General features: G+C 41.5%; 1 protein-coding gene across 1 annotated transcript; it reads left to right on the top strand.

Annotated features, from left to right (window-relative positions):
- Positions 1-1,523: 1,523 nt before the first annotated feature.
- mrps35 (mitochondrial ribosomal protein S35) lies at positions 1,524-14,469 on the top strand. The gene is made up of 8 exons (XM_033634182.2): positions 1,524-1,691; positions 3,655-3,701; positions 3,921-4,088; positions 7,104-7,164; positions 7,291-7,430; positions 10,151-10,260; positions 10,363-10,432; positions 13,927-14,469. The coding sequence occupies exons 1-8, from the start codon at positions 1,559-1,561 to the stop codon at positions 14,194-14,196; spliced, it is 999 nt and encodes a 332-aa protein (XP_033490073.2). The 5' UTR covers positions 1,524-1,558; the 3' UTR covers positions 14,197-14,469.
- Positions 14,470-14,920: the final 451 nt, after the last annotated feature.

Raw genomic sequence — 14,920 nt, 5'->3', positions numbered from 1 at the left:
AGATTCGTTCTTTTGAATGATTCATTCGTGAACGACACAACACTAATAGTTTGGATTATCAGCCGTACAACATGGGCAGTGTTATATACTTTAGATATTCACAAATGTATAAAGTATTGTATCAAACAAGGTGGGTCATACATTATCATGTGACCTTATGGCCCTATCTTGTAGAGGGGCCCTGTGTCAAAATCTAGGCTTATCTGTGATCTCTGTGCTGCATAATCCTCAATAAAGTTGTGTTTAATCAAATTAACATGCAGTCATTACCTATGTTTCCATCCAAGAGTGATTCGAATCATCGAACCGAAAACAAAACAAGTCTCACATTCTTCTACGTTTTCTGGCGGTTGGCAACCAGCTTGTAAATGTATTACCGCCTTTCCGACCCGGAATGTGGATATCACCATGGAGAGAGGTGCACTACGTCAGACTTAATTCGAACATAACTGTTTCCATCCCCCGTTTTGCGAATCAATATTTTTTCGAATCAACCAAAACCCAGCTAAAGCAAGCCTATTTTAGTTTGTGCGAATCAGGGGATTTTAATTCAAATTTTGGCGTTTCCATCAGAGCTTTCCGATGCAATACTTCTAGATGTGCATCTAAACAGGGTAATGGAAACATGGCTATTGATACTTAAAACACCATGAGCCAGCCCACAGAAGAAATTTAAGGGGTCTGGCAACCATTTTTGTCCCTGGACACCCTAACAAGTTTACCCGGCCATGCACTTAAGCATTGTTTCCTCAGTGAAGTTAATATAACTGGATAAACACCATGAAATAAACTTGGTTTTTCACTAAAAGAGCAAAAAACATTGTCTTAGAAAGTGCTACAGAAAGTGAACAACACCAAGTCATATCCCCATCTGAAACTAACTAGTTAAAGTGCACAAGCTGGGCAACAACAAAAACATATAATAAGACAAACTTCTTTGCAAACCTACCCCACATGCAGCTTTATACATCCATGACATGCAGCTTCTTCCGGTCAATGTCATTTTAACTCTATAAATACTGTTCCTGCCACCACCTCCAATGTAAGTCAACTCTGTGTGCTCATCAACTTCCAGTTAACCTAATATTTTAAGTGCCTGAAGTGTTTTTAACCTGCGTCCAAACGAACACAACACTTTCCTAGGCCTCACTTCAAACGTTAGTGTGGGTGTGTTGTCCTGGAGCGTGGCCTCGGGGCTAATTTTACGACTTTCTACCTCAGAAACATAATTTAACGGGTGTATTTGAACGCCCCATGTGTTTCAAAAAGCAGCAGCTGGCGGAGAGGCAGCCGCTGGTCGCACGTGCACATTGGTCGCGCGCGTACATTCAACGCACCAGTGTAAATACAAACGAAGGGAGGTTTTTGCCGTTAATTTTAACCAAAATATTTCTCCTAGCTTCTTTATTAAAGTGTTACAGCCCGGATAATGTCCCATCATACGTCACGAGCCGTGTTTCCACCTTCGTCCACCTGTAGGAGGCACTGAACACTCAGTTAAACCTTTCGCAAATCTCGCTGTTTGTCCCTCGGTGCTTCCCGTAGTCATTGAGAAAACATGGCTTCACACACATGTAAGACGTTTCTGTCCCTAGGTCGACTAAATGTTTATGGTCTTGGACTTCAGAAATCAGTGAGCAGAGCCACATACGCGACGGATGTGTCTGTAAATTCTAATGCCAGAAATAAAGGTGAGTGTTTGTGTCGCTGCTAAAATAGTTCATGCTAATTCGAGCCGCAGGCGAAGACAACTGCTTGAAATGCAGCTACCAAGGCCAAGATAATGGGTCTCCTGTCCTTTTGACAGTGCTATAGTTTAGCGCTTAGGGTGTCTAAACTTCTAAACTGAACGCAGAGAAGCTATTAACACGGATAAACCGATTTTTAACCGTACTAGCCTAATTTGTCCTGGGTGTGGAGAGTATCAGGGTCTTTGTGGGGGCTGGTGTCATATTTTATGGGATCATGGTGTCACTACCCTGATGCTGTTTTACCCTTTTCTATCATAATCTATCTGCAGTAGAATAAGACAAGAAAATAGATAATTGAAAATGAGATGGTGCATAAACCCACAAGGACAGATGTGTAGTCTAGAGAGTTGGTTGTCAACTAGGGGTCCGGGGACCTCCAGGGGTCCTCAAAGGAGTCCCAGAGGATCCCCAGAAAAATAGGGAATTGTTTATTTTCGCTTTTTTTTTAAAAAAAAAAAAAATACTTTATTAATCCCCGAGGGGAAATTCAATTTTTCAGTCTGTTGTCAATTACACACAGGTCCGAACACACACATGCACAAACTGGACCTATACATGCACTAAGTGGAGAGATGTCAGAGTGGGCTGCCCATGACAGGCGCTCCGAGCGGTTGGGGGTTCGGTGCCTTGCTCAGGGGCAACTTGGCAGTGCCCAGGAGGTGAACTGGCACCACTCCAGCTACCAGTCCACGCTCCATATTTTTGGTCTGGACAGGGACTTGAAGAGGCGACCCTCTGGTTCCCAACCCAAGTCCCTACGGACTGAGCTACTGCCGCCCCAAATTTTCACAATAGATGTGAGCTCCGTGTGAATAAGAGTCACAAGAGTGAGTGTTCTGATCAGGTCTCACTTCCTCCACAGTTATGGCTGCAAATTTTATCCAGATTTTACAGAGCACTTCTGTTGAAATTTTAACAGCACCCTGTGATTTTATTGTGGAAAATTTTAACAGTAAATTGAAGTCAACACTTGACTCAGTGGCTCCACTTTTAACTAAAACCACAAAAACAAACCCTACACCGCTGTGGAGAAATGATAACATCAAAAAGTTGAAAATAAAGTGCAGAAAGGAGGTGGAGAAAAACCAAATTGACAGTTTATTATGAAATATTACGCGATCAGCTCAAGTCCTACAATAAAACACTCAAACAGGCAAGAATATCCCACTTTTCAAAACTCATTTCCGATCATAAATACAACCCCAAATTCCTTTTCTCCACCTTTGATCTTTTAACCAACACCAATTTTAATAAACCATCCAAGATGTCAACAGACGCCCTCTGCGAGGACTTTGCAGACAACTTCAGAAGTAAAATGGATGATATCAGGTCCAGTCTCAGAGTTATCCCAACAGAATGTAATTTTTAACACACCTGGATCGTTGCTTTTACCTGAGGAAACACTGGAGAGTTTTGTCCTGGTTGATGCAAGGACACTTGGTCAAGTTTTCTCCCAGGTAAACTCAACAACCTGCCTTTTAGATCCGATTCCCACATCACTTCTACAAACATTTTATGGATTCTTTGAGGAACAGATTTTAAATATAGTAAATTACTTTCTTCAGACGGTTGTCTTCCCCGCTGCCTTCAAAACGGCAATGATGAAGCCCCTTCTGAAGAAGAGTAATTTAGATCCCAACATTTTTAATAATTACCGACCTTTAAGTAAGATTTTAGAAAAACTGGTTTTTAACAAAGTAAATGATTTTTTAAATAGAAACTATTTTAGAGAAATATCAATCTATACATTATTGATTCCAAAAATTGTACTTGAGAGATGGGATTTGTGTGGTGGGTGGTTAAAGTTCTATCTGCAGATAACATTGTTAGCAGCACGAAATGAAATGCTGTTATGTAGATTTAACATATAGGAATTACAGAAGTTTATGTATGTGTGTTTCAGGCTTTCCTGATAGACTCACTAGAGGACTCAGAAAACCCAGGAGATCTGTAAGTGTGCAGCTTTTATGTCTGTTTTATGAGGCTGAATATAACAAGATGCTCATATTTCAAATGAGACAATATCTCCAGTACCAAACCTGATGACATTTCTTTTTGAATAGAGAAGTAATGATGATTTTGATACACATTTTGAAAGCCGCTTGCAATAAACAGTTTTGGATTTTCTCAGTTTCCTTCTGAAAAAGCTTTGTTTGTGTTTTGTGTCAGTCAGGGGAGCCCAGGACAGAAAAGATGGCGGTGGACCAGGACTGGACTGCAGTTTATCCAGCAGCGGCCCCCTTCAGACCGAACGCCGTCCCCCTGCCTGTGAGGATGGGCTACCCTGTGAAGGGAGGCATTCCTCCAGAGAAGAACGGCAACTTGGAGCTGATCAAGGTCAGACCTTGTTACTGACATGGAGCCACAGCATGAGAATACAGTTTAACTCAACGGGGTGCTTCCAGTTTTATCTCCTCAGACATCAATAGTGGATAGACAAAAAAAATGAAAAGCATTAATTTTTTATATGGATCAAAAGGTTGTAATCCTCTACAGATAAAATGTGAGCACATACAGTTGACTGGGCTGTATCTGTGTGCATCCAGTCTGTATATCTCAGCTCCCAGTGTTCGTTATGATGAGATGAGTTAATTGTAGCAGGCTGGAGCTCTGGCACTACTGATGGAGCACTTTTCGCTCTGCCTCTGTGCCCGGATTACTGAGCTGCTGTGTCCAGACACCAGCTGCTCCATCTGGACTCGAGCCACTTGCAGATCCACTACTTTCACCCCGCCACAGCTGGAACTCTGCCGCTCAACCTAACGATATTGATTTCATTATCTCGCTCTGCCACGAGGGGCTAAACTGCTGCTGTGTGTCTCTTGATGCTTGGAGATTGTTTTTTTAACTTTTTTTCATCATAACTCATAGATACTGGGCCGTGTGGTAGGGAAAAATTCAGTGATTATATATTGGGACTTTCTGGGATGTAGATATTAAAGGAGCAGTGTGTGTTAGGGGGGATTTAGTGGCCTAAAGTCAGCGATGATTCCAGATTGCAACCAGGGGAAACATCTCCTGGTTAGTGTTCATTGTTCAGGAGGTTTAAACCAGGAGCTGTATTACCCACAGAGGTCTCTTCCTCTCCAAAACAAACAGACGAGTTGTTTTAAAACAGTAAAAACACTGAATAAAGCAGTTTCACGTTAAAGAATCTGTGTTTTTCTGACGCTGCTCATCACGAAGGGGCTGCTAACTATGGTGGCCAACATAAAAATGCAAATGGCCCTATCTAGAGCCAGTGTTTGGTTTGTCTATGCTAGGCTACTTGAAAATAGGGCTGGGCGTTTGTGTGTGAGGTGGATCATAGAGCGTCACCGTTCTTCTTGGTAGTTGTAGTCTATTTGGTGACATTGAGACAGCGCCTGGATACAGGCAACAGATGTGTTTAAAAAATGAAGCAACAACACAGATGTTTCATATACAAGAGACGTATATAACGTGGACAAAGTGTCTCTTGCTCCTTGCCTTCCTCGGCCTCTCTGTTGATGCTCTGTGCATAAATAAGATTAAAGAGGCAACAGATAGGAGTCGGGGTTTTTTAGCTTGACACCACCTAGCATCAGTGGTTTTGCGTCGCACTGTCGCAACGACCAAATTGGCCGTGGGGATCAGAGATAATCAATAAAATGTAGGCTGTAAAGCCACCAGTATACCTCTATGTATATGTAGAATGAGAAGGTGTGTGGACACTCTACTAAATAAATGAGTAAAGAGACCGAGCAACAATTATCAGATTTATCTGAAGAAAAAACAAACAGTAATGCAAATAATTATAGCATAATGCACAGTACCAGTACAAACAACTCACAGTAAATTATACCAATATGTACAGTATCAGTTCAAACAACAGTAGACACAGTGGAATTATACCAATATGCACATGTAAACAGTCCCCATTCTAGAATAAACAGTACCGTATGGAAACGATGCGGCCGGTTGGAGCTCAAATTGAATGAGAAACAAAGTTCAGTGTTCACTTAGCTGGGTGTAACTTAGCTGGGCGATGTCCGTGGATAGCTGCCTCCGTGAGAAGAGAACAGAAGGAAGGGAGGGGGGTATCACTGTCCGAGGGCTGTCGCAGAATGGCAGCGAGGATGTCAGCCGACCAACACTCGCTACCCGCTCCCTGGTAGGAACCAGGGTAGGAATGAACTAGCAGCCAGTACAGTACAGTCCTCTCTGGTCTAGCTAACATTTAGCCGTGTTACTTACTGATCCATTAGAAAGAAAGCTAACTGGACATCGGTTTTGAAGTCTCTTTGGTCACGGAGCTCCCTCCATCTCTTGAACGCCTGCCTGAGGTTTACTCTTGTTTTTCCCTCTTCTTTTATCACTCTCCTTTTTGCTCTTCTTTGCCTCCTCAGACAGAGGAGCTCCTTCCTCTGTCCTTCCTCATAAGGACTAGCTCCAGTCCCTGATTGGTTGACTGACCAGTTTTGCAATACATGACGCGTTTCCTGCCGTAAAGCAGATTTTTTCCGTGAAATTTGGGCACCGGTGGCAGAAGCTTATTACAAAGATTGCAAAGCCACTAAGTAACCTATGTAAACGCTGATAGTCTGATTTTACTGTGGCCACTACCCTGTGCAACCCACATTATTTTCATAATGATATATTTAGGAAAATATGCTATCTGTTGCCTCTTTAACAGCCTAAATAAATAAAAGATTTAAATCATTTTACAGCGCTAGATTCATTTGAAACGCCATGGAAAACGACTTTTTAACTCCCCCCACAAACATTTTTGATTCTTTCAAACTACACTGAATTCAGGCCTACTTGATACTTTTATACTCATGTTATAGTTTTGTGTCCTGCAAACCTTTAAACCTCTGCAGCTCCAGTGCTGTGTGTAAAAATGTACAGCCCTGACATCTATTTTATATAATTTTTCATTGACACGTGCAGCTGTTTCATTTCAAACAGGAGAATAAAATCCCTGTTTTTGCATTTTATTATGATCACAGTCTGTTTTTATAATAGTGCTTGTGGCATCTCAAATGTGGCTTTGACTTGCAGCTGAAAATATCACCCATTTTATAGAAAATATTGATATATATCGTGCAGCAGCAGTCAGCCTGTAAATACAGAGATATGAAGTTTTTGTCCATATGGCCTAGCCCTACTTGGAAACCTGTTGGTTCAACGCGGTGATCTCTGTGGATTAAGACTCATTCTAAGATAACAAAAACACGGTTCTTATTTTCAGGTGATTGTAGATTAAAGAAAATGTACTTATTATATTCGACTTCTGCCAATATTTCCCCCTGAATTCTACACACTGAACCTTTAAGACTGCAGGACATCTTTGTTACACAGTTGTAATAACAGTCTCATAATCTCTTTCAGATACCCAATTTTCTGCATTTGACACCGGCAGCCATCAAGAAACACTGTGAAGCTCTGAAACGTAATTTCTTTGTTTAATTGTAAAGATAAAAAGCTATATTTTTGTGGAGCAGCAACATGTTATCAACTTTAATACAAATATAAAAGCCTATTCAGTGTCTGTAAAACTGTCTTTCTCCGTTTTCAGCATTCTGCACAGAGTGGCCCTCCGCCTTGGACACTGACGCCAAATGTGACGAGCACTTCCCCATCAAAGTAGAAAGCACAGACTACGTGTCTGCCGGCCCGTCCATCAGAAACCCTTCAGCTCGGGTTGTTAATCTCAAAGTGAGTCTCCCGGCTGTTCTGATGTTTTACACTTCATAGTTTTTATAAAAAAAAGTTTTGACACTTTTACCTGATGACCTTTACTTTAACCGTTTCATTGGTGTATAGAAAGTCGTGTGTGGAGAAACCTGACATGTAAAATGAGATTAGAGATTTGCAGGGATGCGTAATCACCAGCTGACATCATGTCCCTGTGACTTATCCAGAGAGACGTTCATTGTCCAGTGACCTCAAACCTAAGAAATGATGCCATCAAGTCTACAGAGAGAGTACAGCCCCATATAGTTATTTTACATTTAGGCATCAGCTCCGTTGTTTTGTGTACGTTTAAGTTCTTCAAAAACGTATTTTTTTATTTTTGTTTTGTTTTGTGTTTTTTCCATCTTCATACTTTACAGAAAACAGTGACAAAACATTGCAGCAGTGACATATTTATTGGGACATTTTGATATTCCTCTTAATCCCCCTGACCACTAATCCAGCCATGTGCAATCCTCCCCACAGACCAGAACCATACATGTAAACATATAAAAACACATGACGATCTGTCCACGAAAAAGATTTACATTTAAATACAATATAAAACCGACAAGTTAAACTTTAATATAGAACAACAGAACAGATTCAGCTAATTGAAATTCAAACATTTTCTACATGGGTCATAAGCAAAAACAAATCATTTGCATAATGTACCTAATATTTTCTAGTTTCAACAATCACATTACTTCTGTTTGAAGGTGTTGGCCTCATTGTTTTGCAGTTACAGGGTGTCTACAGGTCCCTAAAAAGTCCTGAAATGTCTTAGGTTTCCTTAATACAAGGCCTTAAAAAGTCTTAAATTGTCTTAAATTCAGATTCAATGGGTCTTAAAGGGATAGTGCACCCAAAAATGAAAATTCAGCCATTACCTACTCACCCATATGCCGAGGGAGGCTCTGGTGAAGTTTTAGAGTCCTCACTTACGGAGATCCAAGGGAGAGTGGGTAGCAACACAACTCCACCTAATGCAGGCTGACGGCGCCCCAGATTGAAATGTCCAAAAACACATAATTGAAACCACAAAATATCTCCATACTGCTCGTCCGTAGTGATCCAAGTGTCCTGAAGCCCCGACATAAAAAGTTGTTTGGAAAAACGTCATTTGAACTCTTTTGTTAGCCTCATTGTAGCCTGTAGCTCTAACTGCCTCTGTGTACACTGCGTTCACATGTGTGCGCTTGTACGAGACCGTGAGACATCGGCACCGCGTTCATTTGTGTTCACGTGCTTTCGCTGGTGTGCGCGCGGTGCACAGAGAGCCTCCCTCAGCATATGGGTGAGTAGATAATGGCTGAATTTTCATTTTTGGGTGCACTATCACTTTAAACATTTTCGGTCATATTACTGCGGAAATTTCTCTGGTCTGACAGACCCAGTGACTGTTAACAATCATTGAAAAGACCGAAGAATTGCAATAATAAATAGCATTTATGACAGCGATGAGATTTTGTTTTCTTTTTGCATTAAACTTAAACTCACTCAATCGTTGTCATTTTTCCTTACTGTCCATTTTGAACTGGCATCGATGTGTTTACTTGGAAAGAGCACTTACACATGTGTCATACAGACAGAGATAGGTAGATATGTAGGTAGGTAAAATGTGCATTTCCATTGCAGGTTCAGTCTTAAATATCATATAAGGTGGTATTAAAAAGGTCTTAAAGAGTCTTAAATTTACCTTGGTTGTATCTGTAGACACCCTGAGTTAACAAGTTAATATAAAAGGCAGAACACAAATTTTTTGGTGGATGAAAAGTCCCTCATCCAGTTTCACTATGCCACATAAAGCTGTTTTTATCCTGTTCTGTTTTATTCTTCGCTGCTTATATCCACATGTGAACAATGAAGCTGTCCAGCTCAGCAAAACCAAAAGAAAGTTTGCTCCATTGCATGAGGCTACATAATAATGTCGTATACGCTCCAAAACATGTTGCATGAAATCCTGCCTTACATCACTTTAAACTGCCTTTGACAAATTTGTAATTTCCCCAGGCGGAAATGTGTCATTTTTACCATTAATCACCAGCCATCTGCTCCACTGACACTTTGCCTTAGATTATATCAGCACGGTGGGAATTATTCAGACATTAATCCAGGTGGATTAGGCCGAAAAATAGATTAGAGGGCAAATCTCACGCAGTTTCAGTCGAAACAAGTCATTCAATCTTTGAATGACAAACTTCTGTAGCAGGGTTGCCTTCAGTTGTTTCAGTGAGGGAAGAAAATCCTGAAACAAAATCTGTGGCAGGGTTTGATTCAGACCAATCACACGGTTCTACAGTCAACAAACTTAACCACAGGGAATGTGCACCAGGTTTTGTTCACTAAATACATGTTCACATGTACTTTGTATTACCTCTGCATGCATTTTTGTTGCATTTTACAAATGATATAAGTCAGACGAGCTATAAAAAACAATGTAATCAAGGAATAATCTCTGTTTTCCATCTATCCATTGTGCAGGGAGCTTAGAGGTTATTCTAAGCGTGAGCATAAATGATCTGATTTCATTTGTAAAAAGGTATTTGAATCAATACAGTCAAAGATCTGTATAGGTTAAAACATTGTTCTCAGTTTGTGGTTTTATTTTATCTAACGAGAGGAGATTCATGCAGAGCTTTCAGTGGAAAAACTACTACGGTTTCTCTTGTGGTTATCTGATTGTGTCATTGCCCTCGCAGGTAAAGCTGTCCACTCTGAATCTGGACGACCATGCTCGCAAGAAAATGCTCAAACTTGCCGGGGAGAGATACTGCAAAGACACCGACATCCTCACCATCACAACTGATAGGTGAACACACCTTTCTAGAGGGTTCAGTATACGTGATATTAAAGTGAGGAAATTAAACAAATGCCCTGATTTTTTTTTTTTATCTTGTCCTCCCTCCATCAGCTGCCCATTGAGACAGCAGAATTATGACTACGCCATGTACCTGCTGACTGTCCTTTACCACGAGTCATGGGTGAGTTAATTTTTTTTCCTGTTCTTTTTTCTCTTATCTGCTGTGTCCACTGAAACGAATTCGGTATTGACTGAAGACGACATTGAGCAGGCAGACACATCAGCCTCAGTAACTACAAAGAGGAAAATACTGCCCAGAACAAAATCAGCTTGTTTCAACCATGTCATTCAAAGATCTGTCCTCAGCCCGTAACTTACTCCTAAAAAACTCTTCCAGGTCTTAGCTGAGACACTCTTGCCCTCCCTCTGTCCGCTCTTGTCACAGGTCCCCTGAGACTGTGGTCTCTTTCTCAGTCTCTCTTTTTGTTTACTGACCTTATCTTTTCTTTGAACAAGTATCAGTTCATTTAACCTCTCTAACTCCGCCAGGACACCGACGTCCTCGCTTCCCTCCTCTGTTAAATGGTATCTCCCAGGCGCACTATGTAATCAAACCATGTGATGTTTGGTATTGCCGGATTCAGGAAGCTCTCCACTTTTCAAAAAAACATTGTTTTTCTTTTATTTATTATGTGTTTCGCACCAGAGCAGCCCAAACACAGAAAGTCCAAAATCGCGATGAGTGGTGACAAGTCATGTTATGCCGTTTTTTGTTTGGTCACTGATAGTACTGTTTTGAAGCCGAGTTACTGACTTGTCATTTGGAGCTCCGCCTGGATCTTTTCATGGAAAAAAAAACTGTAGAATGGTCATACTTTGAGCAGTCTTCTTCAAATTTGAAACAAATGTTCATTGATAGTGTGCCTACAGCCCCACAGTGTCATTTACCTGCTCAGATGAAGCCACAGACAGTTATTCATCCTCAAATACATTTTTTATTTTATTTTAGGCAAAATGTTCAATTTTTTTCTGACTTCAGAGGCCCATTACTCTGTCTCTGTATCACCTAGAGTGTTTCTGACATTTTCACAAGAAACTTCAGGGAGTTTTCTTTCTGGCAAGACCTCATGCATGCATGTAGTCAGAGAGGTTCAGAAGCTACAGTCATTTTAATTTGGGTATGTGTTTTTAGCCGTTTATGCTACAAAATGGGGGTGGAGTACAAGATTAAAGGCTGGTTGCTCTCTGGCATCACTTGTACCTGCTGTCACTTCAGTGTGTTTACCCTTTTGAGAACTGATCTGATTCACTTGCAGTATACATGAGTTTCACAGTGCCTGCATTAACTGCAGGACACTCGCTTCATGCATTTCTGTGGTATATCCCACCTCCTTCAAATACCCAGGACCAAATGCCACACCTGGGGTGACAGGGCATTTTCAGTTGCTGCCCATTCACTACCACACCACATAAAAAAATGCCCCCACATAGTCAGCTTTCAAATAGGCCCTCAAAACCCACCTCTTCAGAAGTACTAACCCTGGCTATACCCCCAGTTTCCCCAGTTGACTCTACTCAATTTTAGTCTTTTATTTTATCGTCTTCAATAAAGAATAAAGAAGTTTTTTTTAAATCCTACTTAATGTAAAGCATCTTTGTGGACTCCAAAAAGTGCTATGTAAGTGTAAGGTATTTACATTATTATTGTTGTTATGATTAATCAGCGTAAAGCTACTGTTAGAAAAGTTATTACAGATGTAAAATTACATTTTAATAGCACTTTTCACAGACATTATACAACATACTTAAACTAAACATGTAAGTTTTATGAAGAAGTCAAAAACCATACATTTATAACAGTGGTATAATTAGCAAGGAGACTAGTTTTGTGCCCACAGGTTCTAGTATTTTTAGATTTATATTTATTAATGTATTTATTACCAATTGCACATTTTTAAGCTTATAGCCTCTGTTTTTATTTTTTAATAAAACATTTTTGTCCCTTATTTTTTGTGTGTATCTGTTAATTTGGGTGCAAACAATTACTCTTGCAGGGGTGATCAAAATTTGGATTGAATTTAATGGTTTAAGCCTTAAATTTACCGGTTGGTGTTGAGCTGAAGTGCCACTGGAAAGGCATTAAACATGCACAATGGTGTGCAATAAGATTAAGTGTTTAGATATTTATTCCTCCATCTGCGTCTTTGGTGACGCATATCTACCTATGGCTAGCGACATGGCTCAGTAGCTTTTACCAGGGGAATTCTTGTCCATCTTGCTCTGCGATCTGAGCGACTGAGCCCATTAGGGAGGTATCAGACTTGAATGGGCAGAGTGATGGCAAACAGCAGCATTGTCCAGTTGACATTTCTCCACAGATTGGGGGGAAACAGGCTCCCCTATCAGGTGTTGACCCTGATACTCTTAATTCACATTAAGCCAGTCATGCCACATCAGAGAAGTCTGCCACCGGGTCATTAGCCCAGGCACTGTTCGCATGAATTTGCAGCCAGCCACATGAAAAGAAAATGACTCCCCTTATTGTGCAACCTTCGCCTTCAGGAGCTTTTCCCGTCATGGCTTAGTCACATTAAAAAAAAAATCTCTCCGCTGGGAAAGGTGTCCGAGCCAGGAAGCAGAACACTGTCCGCTGCCCTTTTGGACACACAATGGAAGGCACAGTGCTTGTCCAGCAGGCTTGTGGAAGCTGTGAGAGTGGCGTAGCGTTCAGGTTGTAACGCTAGCCCACAAAGAGGCCGATTGTTAACAGCCACTGAGGTGATTTTATCTCCCCACTCAGAGACACGGACCTTCCCTGTTAATTCCAGTTTGTGCTAATCCAGGCCAGTGCTGGAGCTGACTGCTCAAGGCTCACCTCTAGAGGCAGTATATCCATTTGTGCCTTCATGCCCAGCACCTGTCGTTTCCCCTAACAGAAAGTCTGAATGTTATTTGGCAGGTGCATGAACTTGATCAGAAAAACAGGTGGCCATTTTGTCTCTTGGCAAGTTATTGTGACCAAATCACTCAGTGATGGACACAAGGACCAACACGGTGTCACTATCAACACTTAAAATGAATTCTGCATATTGTATAAACCTACAAGAACATCTGGAAGAAGGTTAGCATTTGCCAGTAACACATAACGTGAGGATAATCTGCAGATCCTTCGTTGTTGCAGCGAGTCAAACTGCAGACAGTGTTCTGATCTAAAGCTAATACTACTGTTTGGTAGGCGTTTGTTATTTCAAAGGAAGCCACTGATCTATTCCCAACTATCTAGTGCTCCTCCGCACTCACTTGGGCCTGGCCTTGTTTCAGACGGGATGTTATGCGGATCAGATATGTATAGCGGTAATGATGGTCATTAACCTCAAACACCTGGAGAGCAGCAGAGCCGAGTCTCCGTCGCTGCCTTGCTTTAAGCCGCCGCACAATGGGCCGTATTGTTCTCAGGGGGAATGTGATGATAGCTAGACAGGCAGCGGACGGAGCGCTACATATGGAGAAATACTATCTCTGTGAGAGGAGCATCAAAGAAGGGGTGAGGGGGGACCAAGGACCCCCATATTTTGCATCTGTAGGGCAACAAACATTGACCAACAGCCGACCGTTGGCTTGGTGTGTCCGTACCCTTAAAGGTAACAACTGTGTTCTGTTTTTCTCATTCTCCAGAAAACAGAGGCCTGGGAGGCTGAGAAGACTGTTGCAGACATGGAGGAGTACAGCTGGGAGGACAGCCCATCCCAAAAGAACATCTTGAATATGCTAGTACGCATGAAAGTGGCCGGGGAAGGAGAGGGCGAGGAGGTGCGAGAGCAGCTGCTGGGAAGACAAGAGGTTCAGGAGTATAAGGACTGTGTCATGAGGTTGAAGAATGAAGGAGAGAGCGAGAGCAACATGCTGCAGTACAAAGAAGCTGTCAAGAAAATACTCAACTTGTAATGCAACTTAATGTACAAATGTATTTACATGAAGACGACGACCAAGAGTAGCAGGGACCTCTAACAGGGTCCATAAAAGCATCTTTAAATACTTGTGGCCTCATTTTGGACTCCATCTACGTTCCAGTAACACAAGAGATTTCTGTAGATTACTGTTCAATATACATGAGGATATTACAGCCTCAAGGGTCTCAACTAATGTATTTATTTTCCAAAACATAAAGAGGTGTGTGATGCAGTCTTTAATACAAAAATAAAAGCTGTTGAAATGTTCTGTCTTTGAAGTTGTGTGAAGTTTGTGTGCATGACGGTGAAAGCTTTTATATAATGAAAGCCCCATTCAGTCAGCTTCAGCTCCCATCCCACTATCGTCACTGTCAGGTCGAGGAGTGGCGCCCCCAGTGAAAGGATGCTTTCAGCAGCAAGTCGATGAAATGTACCTCACCCTTCTTACGGAGTTTTGGTCTGTGGTCCGTGCACTTTTAGGTCAGAGGAAACCCAATGCACTGAGGAGACGTGCTGGACTGATGGAGGGTTAAATACTGAAGGCCAAAGGGCAAAACCCCAGTCCATCACCGCACAATCTGTTGTTGTTGACAATCTGAGCAACCGTTCAACTGTAGCGATCTTTTTCTCTTGGAAGCACCCATCAAGTCCCACTTAAGACCTGCGTAGACAGCTGGCCAAAGTCCTTGAGGTTTGGCATCTACGTAAATTTAAACTCA

Source organism: Epinephelus lanceolatus, chromosome 5 (assembly GCF_041903045.1).
Source record: "Epinephelus lanceolatus isolate andai-2023 chromosome 5, ASM4190304v1, whole genome shotgun sequence".
In the NCBI taxonomy this organism is placed as follows: Eukaryota; Metazoa; Chordata; class Actinopteri; order Perciformes; family Serranidae; genus Epinephelus; species Epinephelus lanceolatus.
The sequence above is the reverse complement of the archived record's forward strand: the minus strand, read 5'-3'. Positions and strand labels throughout refer to the sequence as shown.